Source organism: Choloepus didactylus, chromosome 15 (genome assembly GCF_015220235.1).
Source record: "Choloepus didactylus isolate mChoDid1 chromosome 15, mChoDid1.pri, whole genome shotgun sequence".
NCBI lineage: Eukaryota > Metazoa > Chordata > Mammalia > Pilosa > Megalonychidae > Choloepus > Choloepus didactylus.
Window position 1 is genome coordinate 47,425,545 of NC_051321.1, and position 18,980 is coordinate 47,444,524.

The 18,980-nt window shown below is 38.8% G+C and overlaps 1 protein-coding gene across 3 annotated transcripts in view; it reads right to left on the bottom strand.

The window, feature by feature from the left end:
* The window catches only part of A1CF (APOBEC1 complementation factor), an 87,677-nt gene that overhangs the window by 17,577 nt on the left and 51,120 nt on the right, over positions 1 to 18,980 (bottom strand). For all 3 annotated transcript variants that reach the window (XM_037804814.1, XM_037804813.1, XM_037804815.1), the window contains exons 6-7: positions 7,401 to 7,565; positions 1,630 to 1,727 (exon numbers count right to left, since the gene is read on the bottom strand). In XM_037804814.1, coding sequence (XP_037660742.1) covers positions 1,630 to 1,727; positions 7,401 to 7,565 — 263 coding nt within the window. The remainder of the gene's footprint in view (positions 1 to 1,629; positions 1,728 to 7,400; positions 7,566 to 18,980) is intronic.

Consider the following 18,980-nt stretch of genomic DNA (forward strand, 5'->3'; position numbering starts at 1 on the left):
TTATATCTCCACTCCTGTCTTGAGTTAGATGAGAGAGCCAAATAGGTTCTGCTTATAGGCACATCCATAGCAAGAGACATTTTGAATAGAATAGTTCGTTACTGAAAAGTCAGATTTCTTATTGTAATAGATTTTGTTATGCATTCCTCTGTCCTCTCCAACAATGTTTTAAACCCAGTAGTTAGTTATTTGGTTTAGACTTTCTAGGAGTTAGGACTATATTTTATTAATCTTCCAACCCAGAAAACTGTCTTGCACATTATAGGCATAAACAAATATTTATAGAATAAATAAACAGTCACATCTAAAGCTCAATTCATCAAATTTCTCTCCAAATAGGCTTCCTTTCCTGACTTCCCTAATAGCATTATCCTAGTCTCCCAAATTGAAAATTTATAATGGCCTTGACTCATCCTTCTCCCTTACCCCTATATTGAATCAGTTCCTGGGTCCTTTAGGTTCATCTGCCATAGTCCAGTGTGAAGTTGTTTCCAACATTCCATTCCCACCTTAGTTCAAGTTCTTATTTCTTCCCATTTGGGAGTCATAATCCAGAAGGCCCAGGAGCCCTGAAAAGGGTTCCATGTAGTGCAGCCTCCCAGAACCTTCCAGAGAGGGAGTCGGCTAGACAGCAGTGAAAAGTGGGTTTATAGGGGAAATAGAGGATCTCCCAGTGCAGGCTCTGGAGTAGGGTTAGATTTGGCCAATGGGGATCCCCCAGCAGGAGGTTGGAGAGAAGGAGAACAGTGAGTTCAGGGCTTTTACTCTCTAGGCTTCCTCTCTGAGGAGTCCCTTGGGCTAGCAGTGTCTGTTGGCCAAAGGTCACTACTTCTCTCAAAATGACCTGCTCTACACAATTCTCTCCTCTTCCAGGATTCCCTTACTTCTCCAGCCTCATGTCCTTTGACTCCAGGAGTGGTGTTAACAACTCCACTGCTGAAAGCCTCAGGTTCCTGCACTATCTCTTGTGATCCTCCTACCCCACACCCACGCCTTTACAGTGAATCCCTTTGCCATCAGTTTCCTGTTGGGAACCTGACCTATGGAAGGCCCAATGGGTAAAACAGCCCTGTGCACATTATGTTCTAACCAAATTGATCTACTTTTTGCTGTTTCCAATCATGTCTCTTTCCAAATTCTGTGCCGCTGTGTAAAACTGTCTCTCCTTTTCCATATTTTGTCTTTTGGGTTACTAGCTTGTTTTCATGACTTCTTATATCTGTAAGGATTTTCTGATTCTTAAGACCCACTTCGCTTTCCTTTGAACCTTAGCACCACTTTTTATGGCACTTACCTGACTACACTACAAAGGTGATATTCTCTCTGTAGTAATGACAGAAAATTGGAAATGGGAGAAACACCTTGGAAATCATACACTCAAATCCTCTGTTTCAAAGGAAATTAGAGGTATTGTTGGCCATATAAGACACTTCATTGTATTTTCATCACTTCTCTTTTGTGCATCTTAAATGGACTAAGGCAGCCATGTTAGAGATGGAGAAAGGCCTAGTGAGCTAGACGTGCAAGATTGTTCCTTTGAATAAAATTTCCACAACAAACATTGATGGAATCTCTGTGTAATTTTTCTTTGGCTTTAGTAACTACTTATCAAAAGATGTACATTATTACCTTTCCATTTAAAGCTTTCATAGCCTCCACTGCATCTTCTCGGTTACTAAAGTGCACAAAGGCATAGTCTCGGATTTTCTTCACTCTCTCCACAGCACCTGTAAATATTGTGAAAGTAGCCCCATTGACAAACTTGAGATAGCACTGAAATTGATATATTTAGCATTTAGAGTCCAAGCATATTTGATTGGCTTTTTTTGGGAGACCCAATATTTATGTAAGGATCTCATCAAGAATGCTCCATGTGTCCAGGTTTTAAAATTCTACACATTCAACAGATTTTGTCTGTATGCTTTAATGACACCTATAGTCTTCCTTATTATAATTAGATATGGATTTGTGTTTTCCACTTCTTAGATTATAAAATCTTGAAGGGCAGAGATGACATCTTACTTTGCATCTTATGTAATGTAAAAGAGCATCATACACCTGGTAAAATATTTGTTGAATAGAATTGAGTTCAATTATTGGTCATCTTATAAACATATAGTTGGGGAATTATCTTCTGAAAATTTATATTTTTTTCCCTCCACAATTACCTTATCTATTTTTTCTTAGAAAACAGCATTTTAGAATTAGGAGGAATTTTAGCAATGATTTACTTTTTTTTCTCTTTAATTAAATTTACCTTAATTTACTTATTTTTTAAATTAAAGATTAGGAAATGAAGGTTCTGACAAAGTAAGTGAGATTTATGCAGATCTTCTTTTTCTAATACTCTTTGGATTAAAAAAAAGTTTTGTAAAAGAACATCTGAAAACCAAGATGGTTCCCTATCATGCCATTCATAATATCTAAAGGTTGGAAACAATGTAGTTATCCACTAATTCTAATTTGACGAATGTCTTCTGCAGAAACACTCACATATGTGCACAAGGATCATGTGTGAGGACAGCGATAACATTGCTTTTGTAACAGCAAAAATGAAACATCCTAAAGTCCATTTTCAGGGGAATGATTAACTATGTCACATTCATACCAAGTAACACCAAGGAATTCTTAAAGAGGATAAAATAGATCTATATCTAAGACCTGTTGTTAAATTTAAAAGTTACAAAACAATACGTATTATTGCATTTATGTTTTACAAATCTCAAATCCATACATATGTGCATATAAATATATTTTTATATATTTATACACACTACAAGGAAAGAAAACTGGAAATATAGTATCCAAAATGTTAATAGGGGTTATTTCAGGAGTGGGGAGAAAGAGTTGGGCAGAATGAAGAGGACTTTCATGTTTAACTTACAGACTTCAGAATTCCATAAATATTTTGCGATGATTAATATTTATGTAACAATAACAATAACAATATTTCCCATTTTAACCATTTTTAAGTGTTCAATTAAGTGGTATTAATTACATTCACAATGCTGTGCTATCATCACCAACATCTATTACCAAAACTGTTTCATCACCCCAAACAGAAACCTACCCATTAAGCAACAACTCCCAATCCCCTTCCCCCAGCCCCTGGTAACCTCTAATCTACTTTCTGTCTCTATTAATTTGCTTATTTTAGGCATTTCCTATAAGTGGGATTATACAAATCTGTCCTTTTATGTCTTGCTTATTTCACTCAAGTTTTCAAGTATCATCCATTTTGTACCATGAATCAAATCTAACTTATTTTTATGTAGAGAAACTGCGTCACATGTTGATGGTAACAAGTAAAAATAAAAAAAAATTTGCACCAGATGGTTGAATTTTATATTTTACATTTTATTATTTAAAAGTTTTAAAAAACATTCTTTCTTATTCAGTTTTAAAAATATCATCTATAGTGAAGATAAGATGGAAAGCACGTTTAACCACTACGGGTTTAGCATGCCAACTATCTTTTAGCTTATTAAGGCCTCAGGTGGGTGTATCTTGAGATGCCAGATTTTCTTCTGTCATTATTTCCCAGAGATAACAGGATGAGATTCTATTCCAGAGAGGATCAGAAGAGGAGCAAAGTTCTCTCCTTTCTTCTTCTTCCCTCTCAAGGTTCAGTCATCCTCTAGATACAAGATCACAAAGGCAACTAGAATTTCTACTCTACCATATGGTTCACTGGCTATGAATCATCTTCCTTTGGAATAATGGAAGGACTGTAATGTAAGGATAATTTTAAAAACATTCTGGAACTTCTCTTCCCTTTACTTAGCATTCAACCTTTGACCATTGGTTGGTCAGGTTGAGAAAATAAATGAAGGTATCTGAGACAGCAAAGCATGGAACATATAAGTAACTGAACTTCCAACATGGTTCTTTTTTTCCTTCAGTGTCAAGAGGGAATGTCATGTGATTGTCACGACTCTCTCACAGCTAGTCTAGGTAATTGAGAAGTAGGAGGTCTGCCAATGAGGATCTTAACCTTTCCAGTCTTCACTCCTTTCCTTTTTTAGTTCCATCTTCCATCTAGAATCTACTAGACTGTTAGATCCTTGAGAACAGGATCTGCTTCAGAGGCTTCTTGGCATTTTATGTAGTTCCAGCCCAGCACCTTGTACAGAAGGGCCATGCAATAAATACACATGGAACAAGGAAGTATTATCAGTCAATTCATATTTCAACTTCTCATCTACATTGGTTAGGTGGCATTCCACATGATAATGGGTTTAAATGTTGTTTTTGAGTGATAACATCCAGTTGCTTTCAGAAAACTTGATATGGAAAAGTTAGTTTCATAAAACAATCAAATTAGAAAGGGAGAGTTTGTAGCCTAGAAGCTGGCTTTCTTTACAATAGTATTCACAAAGGCTTATTTTAATGTATTCCTTCTTTAATACATGGTAGTTCATTTAAAAATGATCATCATTTGGCAGAAGATAAAGCCATAGAAACAGAAAGTTAAAATATCAGTGGTCATTATCAGTGGTTGATCCATCACTAGTGATAATAAAGATTCTCTGAAATCATAATATAGGGCTGTTATTAGAAAAATATTGGAAAAGAATATTCTTTTCTTTGTCACCTTGTCAGCAGCACATCCATTACTTGAAGAGAAACACATCTGCCTGTCAAAGGCCATTGGTTCTGTGTGAGCCCTGACCAGCTGTTTCAGCTTCACCTGGGAACTTAGTGGACAGGGAAATGCTTATGTCTCCCCCAGACCTACTGAATCAGAGAGTTTGGGGGCAGGACAAGCAATCTGTGTCTTAACAAACCCTCCAGGTGATTCTGATGCTGCTAAAGTGTTGTAGAAAAATCAGATTTTGTAGAATGCCTATAATTGGAACTTTAACAGATACCCTTAGGCTACACTGGGGAAAGGACATACATTTTTAGGTCCTAGTTTCTATTCTGATTGTCATTTGTTTCTGAGTGGTACTATAATATTTTTAGGTTAATTGGGGTTAAAATTCTGTATGTGCCAATATTTGCAGAGAGTATTCAGGTTCCTCACAGGGACCTAAACTTTAAATATAATTTTTAAATATTTATTTCCCTGTTTCTCTCCACAAGTATTTCTAGATAAGTAGAGCCTTGATACCATTGGAAAAGAAAACAGTTTGGTTTGACTTTTCCCTCCTAATACAGCAGACTCTGCTAGATGGGCTCCCTCTACAATTCACATTCTTTTGCAAAGTGCAAAAAACAACAAAGCACACATCAGTATGAGCCCTGAGGGTGTGCCACCAGCCCCAGTTGTGCCACCAGCCCCATATGTGCCCTGAAACAGTTGGACACACTTTAGGCCCAAGGGGAAAACGTTGAGAGAGAGAGACAGAAAGAGAGAGAAGGAGAAGCTAGAGAAAACACAGGTATGGCATTTGTTATGTAAATTTCATTATAATTGACAGGCCCAGGAACATGTCTCTCTCCAATAAGTAGACTGGGAAAGCTGATAGCCTTTCAGTAGTTTCTCACTACTGTTTTAATTAATCCTGTTTTAATTAGATAAAAATAAGAAGTATTATTCACTCTGGGAAGGTAGAAAGTCAAAGCAGCATAGTAGGCGGTGGTAGAACATTATTTCAACACACACATACCAGATTCCTATGTCTATAACTGCATCAACTGTAGGATCTCAGCTTAAAATTCACTTCAAAAGAAGTCTTCTCTAGACCCCCTGGGCAGGTTGCCTTTGCTGTTATTCTTCTGGGGCATCTTAAACTCCTTGTACACACAAATCATGCTTGTTATTCCTACCACCGTACCTGGCATAGAGAAGGTTCTGCAGAAATGACAGCTGAATGAATAAATGAATGAAGGGAATAAGGATGGGGCATGGGATCAAAGAGCTGGTTAAGTAGAAGTTCTTAACCAGTCATGGATTATAAGCCAGATCTGCTACTTGCTAGTTGTTCAAACCTAGGCAAGCAACAACACCTGGTCTGGGTCCTAGTTTTCTTATTTAGAAAATAATGGAAGTAACAAAGTAACCTATATCATAGGGTTGTTGTGAGGAATAAATGACAGATGCTGTGAAAGTACCGACCCCAAGGCCTGGCACTTAGTGAAACATCAATCATTTGTGATTTCTATGTTAGTCATGGATTCCCAGCTATTGATGTGGTGCCACACCATTATATTAAAATGCAGGGGAAGGCTGGAAAAACAAATCCTTGGTGACTCTTCAAAAAGGGAGAAATGACCATCTTCCTAATTGCCTTCAGAGCCAACCACCAGTTTATCATTTGATTACCTGAAGTAGCACCAAGAGTGGAAACAGGAAACATGAGTATGTGATGAGCATTCTCAGGCAGTTTTAATATACTTATTGTGGTTGTTATCTTACATTCGCTGAGCAATTTATCGTTTACAATTTATAAAATTACTGTAACCATTACTGTTACAGACCATTTCTTTAGCTTATTCCTTTGATTTGCAACATTGCTGTAACCAAATGCTTACCTTTCTTTACAGCTTACAGCCCATTTGTTCTTACCCCAGCTAGCTTTTATCAGTTTTCAAGGGCTTCTTAGGCCGTGCTTGCATACTCCCTATTAACTGTATCCAAAACATTAAATAACTTCACTATCTTCACCTCCCTAAGGTCTTCAGACTCAGGGAGATAGATCTGAGTTTGTCTTTTCTCCTGTCTTCTTACCTGGCTGCCATATAACAAAACTCTTTAATTTCTCAAAATCCTGGTGTCACAGCCTTGATTTTTGTGTGCATAGTGCAGTGAGCACTTTCTCCTTAACATTGTTACCTCCTTACTTATGTACCTAAAGTTACAACTATATTCCACTGGGCCAATGGTTCTCATTTGGTGACAGTTCATCCCCCAGGGTACATTTGGTAATGCCTGGGAACAGTTTTGGTGGTTATAACTTGGTAGGTGTTGCTGGCATCTAGTGGGTGGAGTCCAGGGATGCTGCAAGACACAGAACAGTCCCCCACAACCAAGAATTATCTGGGCCCTAATATCAATAGTGCTGAGTTGAGAAACCCAGGACTAGACCTAAATATATGGGCATGCATTCATTAATTCAATAACTATTTATTGAGCATCAGATATGCCTCAGGCACAGAGACAGGAACTGAAGAGACATTGGAAGCAAAAAAGACCTCAAAGAACTTATAATTTAGAGGAGATATGTATTTTATTAACTAATCACACAGAAAAATGCAAAATTATAATAATGATAAATGCTGTAGGACTATATGTCCCAATTTTCTAACAAAAAACAGGGTTATAATTTAAGTGTTCTGCATGCAATTATGAGGATGATATATATAAAAGCTATCATATAATGTTATGGGAACTCATTTCAAATATAAGAGCTTTTAAAGTATGTTTTGAAAGAGTAACCTTATATGATATGTCCTACCTGGTTTAATATTGTTGAATTCCTTCTCAATCATCTCCTCAGAGGTAGACAGCATAAGATTTCTTACATATAGGATTTTCACGGAAGACATTGTATCTTCATCAACTTCTACTTCTGGCTCTGCCCAGTCCACTGCAATAGGATGTCCCCACAGCTGAATTCTTCCTGTTGAAAATGATCACAAGTATGATTAAAGAAACCAAGACAACACTATCTTAGTTCATACTGATGACCTTTTCATTTGAACCGATCTCTGAGGTCCTGACTGAGAAAGAAGACCAATATTAAAGGAGGTAATTATTGATCTTAAGAGACATTCTGAATAAATATAAGAGTAAATTAGAAGGGAGTTCTGTGTGGCTAGTGGCTTTGTAACTGTTAAGTGTAAAGAGAACCAGGATATGGTTTGTAATGGACAGAAATGAAGCAGCAGTAGGCATGTGTGGGTCTTCGGACAGCTCTCATATGGTAATGACAATGGTGTAAGGTGAGATGGCAGAAGAGGGAAAAGGAAAGTAATGGATTTAGGGCTCAGACATAGAGTCTGACTTTATGTAACATTAAAAGATCATGAGGGAGGCGGGGCAAGATGGAAGACTGGTGAGCTGTATGTTTTAGTTACTCCTCCAGGAAAGTAGGTAGAAAGCCAGGAACTGTGTGGACTGGACACCACAGAGCAATCTGTCTTTGGGCATACTTCATACAACACTCATGAAAATGTCGAACTGCTGAGATCAGCGAAATCTGTAAGTTTTTGCGGCCAGGGGACCCGCGCCCCTCCCTGCCAGGCTCAGTCCCGTGGGAGGAGGGGCTGTCAGCTCCGGGAAGGAGAAGGGAGAACTGCAGTGGCTGCTCTTATCGGAAATTCATTCTACTGATCCAGACTCCAACCATAGATAGACAGAGACGAGACACCAGAGAATCTGTGAGCAGCCAGCCCAGCAGAGAGGAGACAGGCATAGAAAAAAAAAAACAACACGAAAAACTCCAAAATAAAAGCGGAGGATTTTTAGAGTTCTGGTGAACACAGAAAGGGGAAGGGCGGAGCTCAGGCCCTCAGGCTCATATGCAAATCCCGAAGAAAAGCCGATCTCTCTGCCCTGTGGACCTTTCCTTAATGGCCCTGGTTGCTTTGTCTCTTAGCATTTCAATAACCCATTAGATCTCTGAGGAGGACCCTTTTTTTTTTTTTTTTTTTTTTTTTTTTTAATCCTTTTTTCTTTTTCTAAAACAATTACTCTAAGAAGCCCAATACAGAAAGCTTCAAAGAATTGCAATTTGGGCACGTCAAGTCAAGAGCAGAACTAAGAGAGCTCTGAGACAAAAGGCAATAATCCAGTGGCTGAGAAAATTCACTAAACACCACAACTTCCCAAGAAAACGGGGGTGTCCGCTCACAGCCACCATCCTGGTGGACAGGAAACACTCCTGCCCATCGCCAGCCCCATAGCCCAGAGCTGCCCCAGACAACCCAGTGTGACGGAAGGGCTTCAAATAACAGGCACACACCACAAAACTGGGTGTGGACATTAGCCTTCCCTGCAACCTCAGCTGATTGTCCCAGAGTTGGGAAGGTGGAGCAGTGTGAATTAACAAAGCCCCATTCAGCCATCATTTCAGCAGACTGGGAGCCTCCCTACACAGCCCAGCAGCCCAGAACTGCCCTGGGGGGACGGCACTCACCTGTGACATAGCACAGTCATCCCTCAACAGAGGACCCGGGGTGCACAGCCTGGAAGAGGGGCCCACTTGCAAGTCTTAGGAGCCATACGCCAATACCAAGGACTTGTGGGTCAGTGGCAGAGACAAACTGTGGCAGGACTGAACTGAAGGATTAGACTATTGCACCAGCTTTAAAACTCTAGGATCACCAGGGAGATTTGATTGTTAGGGCCACCCCCCCTCCCCGACTGCCCAGAAACATGCCCCACATACAGGGCAGGCAACACCAACTACACACGCAAGCTTGGTACACCAATTGGGCCCCACAAGACTCACTCCCCCACTCACCAAAAAAGGCTAAGCAGGGGACAACTGGCTTGTGGAGAACAGGTGGCTCGTGGACGCCACCTGCTGGTTAGTTAGAGAAAGTGTACTCCACGAAGCTGTAGATCTGATAAATTAGAGATAAGGACTTCAATAGGTCTACAAACCCTAAAAGAACCCTATCAAGTTCAGCAAATGCCACGAGGCCAAAAACAACAGAAAATTATAAAGCATATGAAAAAACCAGACGATATGGATAACCCAAGCCCAAGCACCCAAATCAAAAGACCAGAAGAGACACAGCACCTAGAGCAGCTACTCAAAGAACTAAAGATGAACAATGAGACCATAGTACGGGATATGAAGGAAATCAAGAAGACTCTAGAAGAGCATAAAGAAGACATTGCAAGACTAAATAAAAAAATGGATGATCTTATGGAAATTAAAGAAACTGTTGACCAAATTAAAAAGATTCTGGACACTCATAGTACAAGACTAGAGGAAGTTGAACAACGAATCAGTGACCTGGAAGATGACAGAATGGAAAATGAAAGCATAAAAGAAAGAATGGGGAAAAAAATTGAAGAAATCGAAATGGACCTCAGGGATATGATAGATAATATGAAACGTCCAAATATAAGACTCATTGGTGTCCCAGAAGGGGAAGAAAAGGGTAAAGGTCTAGGAAGAGTATTCAAAGAAATTGTTGGGGAAAACTTCCCAAATCTTCTAAACAACATAAATACACAAATCATAAATGCTCAGCGAACTCCAAATAGAATAAATCCAAATAAACCCACTCCAAGACATATACTGATCACACTGTCAAACACAGAAGAGAAGGAGCAAGTTCTGAAAGCAGCAAGAGAAAAGCAATTCACCACATACAAAGGAAACAGCATAAGACTAAGTAGTGACTACTCAGCGGCCACCATGGAGGCGAGAAGGCAGTGGCACGATATATTTAAAATTCTGAGTGAGAAAAATTTCCAGCCAAGAATACTTTATCCAGCAAAGCTCTCCTTCACATTTGAGGGAGAGCTTAAATTTTTCACAGACAAAGAAATGCTGAGAGAATTTGCTAACAAGAGACCTGCCCTACTGGAGATACTAAAGGGAGCCCTACAGACAGAGAAACAAAGACAGGACAGAGAGACTTGGAGAAAGGTTCAGTACTAAAGAGATTCGGTATGGGTACAATAAAGGATATTAATAGAGAGAGGGGAAAAATATGGCAAACATAAACCAAAGGATAAGATGGCTGATTCAAGAAATGCCTTCACGGTTATAACATTGAATGTAAATGGATTAAACTCCCCAATTAAAAGATATAGATTCACTGAATGGATCAAAAAAAATGAACAATCAATATGTTGCATACAAGAGTCTCATCTTAGACATAGGGACACAAAGAAACTGAAAGTGAAAGGATGGAAAAAAATATTTCATGCAAGCTACAGCCAAAAGAAAGCAGGTGTAGCAATATTAATCTCAGATAAAATAGACTTCAAATGCAGGGATGTTTTGAGAGACAAAGAAGGCCACTACATACTAATAAAAGGGGCAATTCAGCAGGAAGAAATAACAATCGTAAATGTCTATGCACCCAACAAAGGTGCCACAAAATACATGAGAGAAACACTGGCAAAACTAAAGGAAGCAATTGCTGTTTCCACAATAATTGTGGGAGACTTCAACACATCACTCTCTCCTATAGATAGATCAACCAGACAGAAGACCAATAAGGAAATTGAAAACCTAAACAATCTGATAAATGAATTAGATTTAACAGACATCTACAGGACATTACATCCCAAATCACCAGGATACACATACTTTTCTAGTGCTCACGGAACTTTCTCCAGAATAGATCATATGCTGGGACATAAAACAAGCCTCAATAAATTTAAAAAGATTGAAATTATTCAAAGCACATTCTCTGACCACAATGGAATACAATTAGAAGTCAATAACCATCAGAGACTTAGAAAATTCACAAATACCTGGAGGTTAAACAACACACTCCTAAACAATCAGTGGGTTAAAGAAGAAATAGCAAGAGAAATTGCTAAATATATAGAGACGAACGAAAATGAGAACACAACATACCAAAACCTATGGGATGCAGCAAAAGCAGTGCTAAGGGGGAAATTTATAGCACTAAACGCATATATTAAAAAGGAAGAAAGAGCCAAAATCAAAGAACTAATGGATCAACTGAAGAAGCTAGAAAATGAACAGCAAACCAATCCTAAACCAAGTACAAGAAAAGAAATAACAAGGATTAAAGCAGAAATAAATGACATAGAGAACAAAAAAACAATAGAGAGGATAAATATCACCAAAAGTTGGTTCTTTGAGAAGATCAACAAGATTGACAAGCCCCTAGCTAGACTGACAAAATCAAAAAGAGAGAAGACCCATATAAACAAAATAATGAATGAAAAAGGTGACATAACTGCAGATCCTGAAGAAATTAAAAAAATTATAAGAGGATATTATGAACAACTGTATGGCAATAAACTGGACAATGTAGAAGAAATGGACAATTTCCTGGAAACATATGAACAACCTAGACTGACCAGAGAAGAAATAGAAGAACTCAACCAACCCATCACAAGCAAAGAGATCCAATCAGTCAGCAAAAATCTTCCCACAAATAAATGCCCAGGGCCAGATGGCTTCACAGGGGAATTCTACCAAACTTTCCAGAAAGAACTGACACCAATCTTACTCAAACTCTTTCAAAACATTGAAGAAAATGGAACACTACCTAACTCATTTTATGAAGCTAACATCAATCTAATACCAAAACCAGGCAAAGATGCTACAAAAAAGGAAAACGACCGGCCAATCTCCCTAATGAATATAGATGCAAAAATCCTCAACAAAATACTTGCAATTCGAATCCAAAGACACATTAAAAAAATCATACACCATGACCAAGTGGGGTTCATTCCAGGCATGCAAGGATGGTTCAACATAAGAAAAACAATCAATGTATTACAACACATTAAAAACTCGAAAGGGAAAAATCAATTGATCATCTCAATAGATGCTGAAAAAGCATTTGACAAAATCCAACATCCCTTTTTGATAAAAACACTTCAAAAGGTAGGAATTGAAGGAAACTTCCTCAACATGATAAAGAGCATATATGAAAAACCCACAGCCAGCATAGTACTCAATGGTGAGAGACTGAAAGCCTTCCCTCTAAGATCAGGAACAAGACAAGGATGCCCGCTGTCACCACTGTTCTTCAACATTGTGCTGGAAGTGCTAGCCAGGGCAATCCGGCAAGACAAAGAAATAAAAGGCATCCAAATTGGAAAAGAAGAAGTAAAACTGTCATTGTTTGCAGACGATATGATCTTATATCTAGAAAACCCTGAGAAATCGACGATACAGCTACTAGAGCTAATAAACAAATTTAGCAAAGTAGCGGGATACAAGATTAATGCACATAAGTCAGTAATGTTTCTATATGCTAGAAATGAACAAACTGAAGAGACACTCAAGAAAAAGATACCATTTTCAATAGCAACTAAAAAAATCAAGTACCTAGGAATAAACTTAACCAAAGATGTAAAAGACCTATACAAAGAAAACTACATAACTCTACTAAAAGAAATAGAAGGGGACCTTAAAAGATGGAAAAATATTCCATGTTCATGGATAGGAAGACTAAATGTCATTAAGATGTCAATTCTACGCAAACTCATCTACAGATTCAATGCAATCCCAATCAAAATTCCAACAACCTACTTTGCAGACTTGGAAAAGCTAGTTATCAAATTTATTTGGAAAGGGAAGATGCCTCGAATTGCTAAAGACACTCTAAAAAAGAAAAACGAAGTGGGAGGACTTTCACTCCCTGACTTTGAAGCTTATTATAAAGCCACAGTTGCCAAAACAGCATGGTACTGGCACAAAGATAGACATATAGATCAATGGAATCGAATTGAGAATTCCGAGATAGACCCTCAGATCTATGGCCGACTGATCTTTGATAAGGCCCCCAAAGTCACTGAACTGAGCCATAATGGTCTTTTCAACAAATGGGGCTGGGAGAGTTGGATATCCATATCCAAAAGAATGAAAGAGGACCCCTACCTCACCCCCTACACAAAAATTAACTCAAAATGGGCCAAAGATCTCAATATAAAAGAAAGTACCATAAAACTCCTAGAAGATAATGTAGGAAAACATCTTCAAGACCTTGTATTAGGCGGCTACTTCCTAGACTTTACACCAAAAGCACAAGCAACAAAAGAGAAAATAGATAAATGGGAACTCCTCAAGCTTAGAAGTTTCTGCACCTCAAAGGAATTTCTCAAAAAGGTAAAGAGGCAGCCCACTGAATGGGAAAAAATTTTTGGAAACCATGTATCTGACAAAAGACTGATATCTTGCATATACAAAGAAATCCTACAACTCGATGACAATAGTACAGACAGCCCAATTATAAAATGGGCAAAAGATATGAAAAGACAGTTCTCTGAAGAGGAAATACAAATGGCCAAGAAACACACGAAAAAATGTTCAGCTTCACTAGCTATTAGAGAGATGCAAATTAAAACCACAATGAGATACCATCTAACACCGGTTAGAATGGCTGCCATTAAACAAACAGGAAACTACAAATGCTGGAGGGGATGTGGAGAAATTGGAACTCTTATTCACTGTTGGTGGGACTGTATAATGGTTCAGCCACTCTGGAAGTCAGTCTGGCAGTTCCTTAGAAAACTAGATATAGAGCTACCATTCGATCCGGCGATTGCACTTCTCGGTATATACCCGGAAGATCGGAAAGCAGTGACACGAACAGATATCTGCACGCCAATGTTCATAGCAGCATTAATCACAATTGCCAAGAGATGGAAACAACCCAAATGTCCTTCAACAGATGAGTGGATAAATAAAATGTGGTATATACACACGATGGAATACTACGCGTCAGTAAGAAGGAACGATCTCGTGAAACATATGACAACATGGATGAACCTTGAAGACATAATGCTGAGTGAAATAAGCCAGGCACAAAAAGAGAAATATTATATGCTACCACTAATGTGAACTTTCAAAAATGTAAAACAAATGGTTTATAATGTAGAATGTAGGGGAACTAGCAGTAGAGAGTAATTAAGGAAGGGGGAACAATAATCCAAGAAGAACAGATAAGCTTTTTAACGTTCTGGGGATGCCCAGAAATGACTATGGTCTGTTAATTTCTGATGGATATAGTAGGAACAAGTTCACAGAAAGGTTGCTATATTATGTAACTTTCTTGGGGGAAAGTAGGAACATGTTGGAAGTTAAGTAGTTATCTTAGGTTAGTTGTCTTTTTCTTACTCCCTTGTTATGGTCTCTTTGAAATGTTCTTTTATTGTATGTTTGTTTTCTTTTTAACTTTTTTTTCATACAGTTGATTTAAAAAAGAAGGGAAAGTAAAAAAAAAAAAGAAAGAAAGAAAGAAAAACAAGGAAAAAAAAAATGATGTAGTGCCCCCTTGAGGAGCCTGTGGAGAATGCAGGGGTATTCGCCTACCCCACCTCCATGGTTGCTAACATGACCACAGACATAGGGGACTGGTGGTTTGATGGGTTGAGCCCTCTACCATAAGTTTTACCCTTGGGAAGACGGTTGCTGCAAAGGAGAGGCTAGGCCTCCCTATATTTGTGCCTAAGAGTCTCCTCCTGAATGCCTCTTTGTTGCTCAGATGTGGACCTCTCTCTCTGGCTAAGCCAACTTGAAAGGTGAAATCACTGCCCTCCCCCCTACGTGGGATCAGACACCCAGGGGAGTGAATCTCCCTGGCAACGTGGAATATGACTCCCGGGGAGGAATGTAGACCCGGCATCGTGGGACGGAGAACATCTTCTTGACCAAAAGGGGGATGTGAAAGGAAATGAAATAAGCTTCAGTGGCAGAGAGATTCCAAAACGAGCCGAGAGGTCACTCTGGTGGGCACTCTTACGCACACTTTAGACAACCCTTTTTAGGTTCTAAAGAATTGGGGTAGCTGGTGGTGGATACCTGAAACTATCAAACTACAACCCAGAACCCATGAATCTCGAAGACAGATGTATAAAAATGTAGCTTATGAGGGGTGACAATGGGATTGGGAAAGCCATAAGGACCACACTCCACTTTGTCTAGTTTATGGATGGATTAGTAGAAAAATAGGGGAAGGAAACAAACAGACAAAGGTACCCAGTGTTCTTTTTTACTTCAATTGCTCTTTTTCACTCTAATTATTAATCTTGTTATTTTTGTGTGTGTGCTAATGAAGGTGTCAGGGATTGATTTAGGTGATGAATGTACAACTATGTAATGGTACTGTAAACAATCGAAAGTACGATTTGTTTTGTATGACTGCGTGGTATGTGAATATATCTCAATAAAATGATTAAAAAAAAAAAAAAAAAGATCATGAGAAGTATGACTGCTGCGGTTGGAATCTATGTTGTTACGTTAGTCAGGCACCATCACTGAGATGTCCAAAAAATGGGGCATGGGGAAGGGTGAGCAGGTGTCCCTCACACCTGGTGAGGGCTCAACCAACTGCCCTCCCTCCTCACTCTCTATCTGTCAGAAAATGGGAAATTTTGGGATCTGGAAAAAAAACTATCCAAATTAAGAAGACAGATGAAGAGCAATGGAAAAGTCTATGATGAGAATTTTAACTCTTCTTAAAAGGGTAGTTGTCATCTATAACAAAATGTAGTTTTGACTTCTTGTAACTACAATATATTGAGTGCCTTGCACTATACTAAGTACTTCTTATTTTACAGAATTACACATTTTCTCAATTTTACAGAAGAGGAAATGAGCATTAGAGAGGATAATTTGCCCAGACCTGTTTCACTGCACAATCTCTCTCCTTTGCTGTCTGTGACTCAGCTCCTATACTCTTACACAGTGCATATTCATAATGAGATGATAAGAGGGGGGTGACGGTCAATTCAAGTTCTCAGTTTGATTGGAAATCTGGTTGGTTTTTTATTAGTCATATGGGAATAAGCTATATCCTGGAAGCAATAAAGAGCTCGAGTGAACAAAATCAGCAGTTCTCAATATTGGTATGGGTTTAGTTGCGTAATTATTATATAAGGAAGACAATTATTTTAAATCAAAACAAATCTTTTGGTTCCTAGAAAAGCAGCCAATAAAAGCATCGGTGGCACTGGTGTTCTGAAACCCAAATGATGAATAAACAGATCCTAATGAGTTATCAGCTGATGCTAGAGAGGCTAGATCCTGCTACCCCAGCCAGTGGTTAACTGGTTCTTCACTGATTTCCCAGGAGCTAGTTTTCTCCATTACTCTTTTTTCTCCCATTATTTTTCCCTTCCCTTTTCTTCCTTTCCCTTCTTGTTCTTTACATTGATGTAGTGGTTTGGAGCTGTATGTACCCCAGAAAAACATGTTCTTAAACTTAATCCATTCCTGCAAATAGGACTTTTTGATGAGGTTACTTCAGTTAAGGTGTGGCCAACCGAACCAGGATGGGTCTTAATCCTATTACTGGAGTCCTCTATAAGCAGAATGAAACTCAGACAGAGAGAGAAAGCCAGAGGGAGCAGCCAGAAGAGAAGGGGGAGGTCGAGAGAGGCCACCATGTGCATTGCCATGTGACAGAGGAGCCCAGGACCAAGGATCACTGGCAGCCAGCCCTGGAACACCAGTCTTCAGGAAGAAAACATCTCCTTGGTGATCCCTTGATTTGGACTTTCTCTTAGCCTCAAAACCATGAGCGAATAAATTTCCATTGTTTAAGTTGACCCATTGCATGGCATTTGCTTGAGCAGCCAAGCAAACGAAAACAATTGACTCTGCTGTTTGCCTTTTATCCCAAGATATCTAAGGTTCCCAGTTACCTCTGGTTTCCTATAGTCCAGTGGTTCTCAGTCTTGGCTTCACACTCTAATCACCTGATAGAGCTTTGAAAAAGCCTGAAATCTGGGTTCCACCCAGTGGTCTCCTGGAATGAGCGCCTATTGGCTTGCATCTATTCAGATGGGTAAATTTTCAGAATTTTGTCAACCAGTCAACATCATGTTGGTGGCTTACAATAAGCCACAGTGTGAATATTTATACATGGAAACCAGCAAATGAAACAAATCAGGGCTTTTGATGTTCCCAGAGAGCCAGTTGTTTTTACCAGCTCACCACTGTCCCCATTCCCTGACCCCTCTTACCTCCATTCTGAGATATGCGGTCTGGACTTCAGGATTTTAAAAAGTTCCTTAGTTAATTCTAACATACAGTCAAGGTTGAGAACCACTGCTCTAGCCCACTGACTTTTGACTTCCCAGTCTGGGTCTGTGGTAAGCCATCCACGGGCCTGAAGGGCTGCAGAAGGCTAGGGTGGAAATAAAAAGTGAAAGGAAGTATTTGAAGCAGTGATTTCCACAAACATCCCTATGAAGGCCTCTGGTGGAAATCAGTGTTGCAGAGTGATTTTGAGAACATGGGCTTTGAAGTCAAACATGTTCAAATATTGTATCAATGATCCTGGTTAAAACATAGCCTTTCTAAACATCAGTTTCCTCATCTTTAAAATTGAGATAATATCAACAGCACTGAAATATATATCCAAATATGATTAAAGGGGGAAATTTTAGGTTGTATATGTGGTAACAGAATAAAAATTTTAAAACAATCCATGGAACTACAATACACAAACTTAGGGTTCCTGAGTTAAACCATGGGGTTTAATTAATAGTACAATTATAAAAATGCGCTATCATTGGTTGTAACAAATGTTCCATACCAATGCAAGGTGTTGGTGGTAGGATGAAAACTGCATTCTATGTGTGACTTATCTAAAAAAAAAAAGTGTATATATATATATATATTTGGGACAATAATACCTACTTAATAGGGTTGTTATAAAGATAATAGGAGATGATATATTTTAAAGGACTTAGTTTGTTACTGTTAAATGGTTGATTTAATAATTCACTCTGTTTTTGATATTTTTGCCTACTTTCCTATATATCTAGTTTCTTTTAGAATATGTGCTCTTTGAGCACAGTGGTTATTTTGCTGTTTTAGATTCCCCCATGTCCAGGTGTTCACCTTCCATGCAGGTGAGTGTCCATTTTCGTGAGTTGATAGATTTAGCCTCACAAAATTGTATTACAAAAATCAGCTGCTCAGTAGAATTGTCTGGAGAATCCAAAGCACCAGTGCCCCAACTCTCCACCCCAGAGAAGCAGATTCAATGGGTCAGAGGTTGGGCCCTGTTAATGTTTGAAAACCTCCACAGATGACTCTAATATGTAGCTCAGCATGGACAACATTGATTTAGACCACTGTTTCTTAAACGTGTATCCAGAGCAGCAGCAGCATTCCCTGAGAACTTTAGTTAGAGAGGCAGATTCTCCAGGCTTCATCCCAAACCTACGGAATCAGGAACTTGGTGTTGGGGGTCCAACAGTCTGTATTTTAACTAGCCTTCCTGCTGATTCTGATGCAAGCTAAATTGAAAACCACTGTTACAGAGTATGTAAAAATAAGTGTCAAATAATTGCCAAGTCCTGTTGCAATGTGTTTCTTTTTTCAGTGTATCTTTAGAATGCTTTGCTA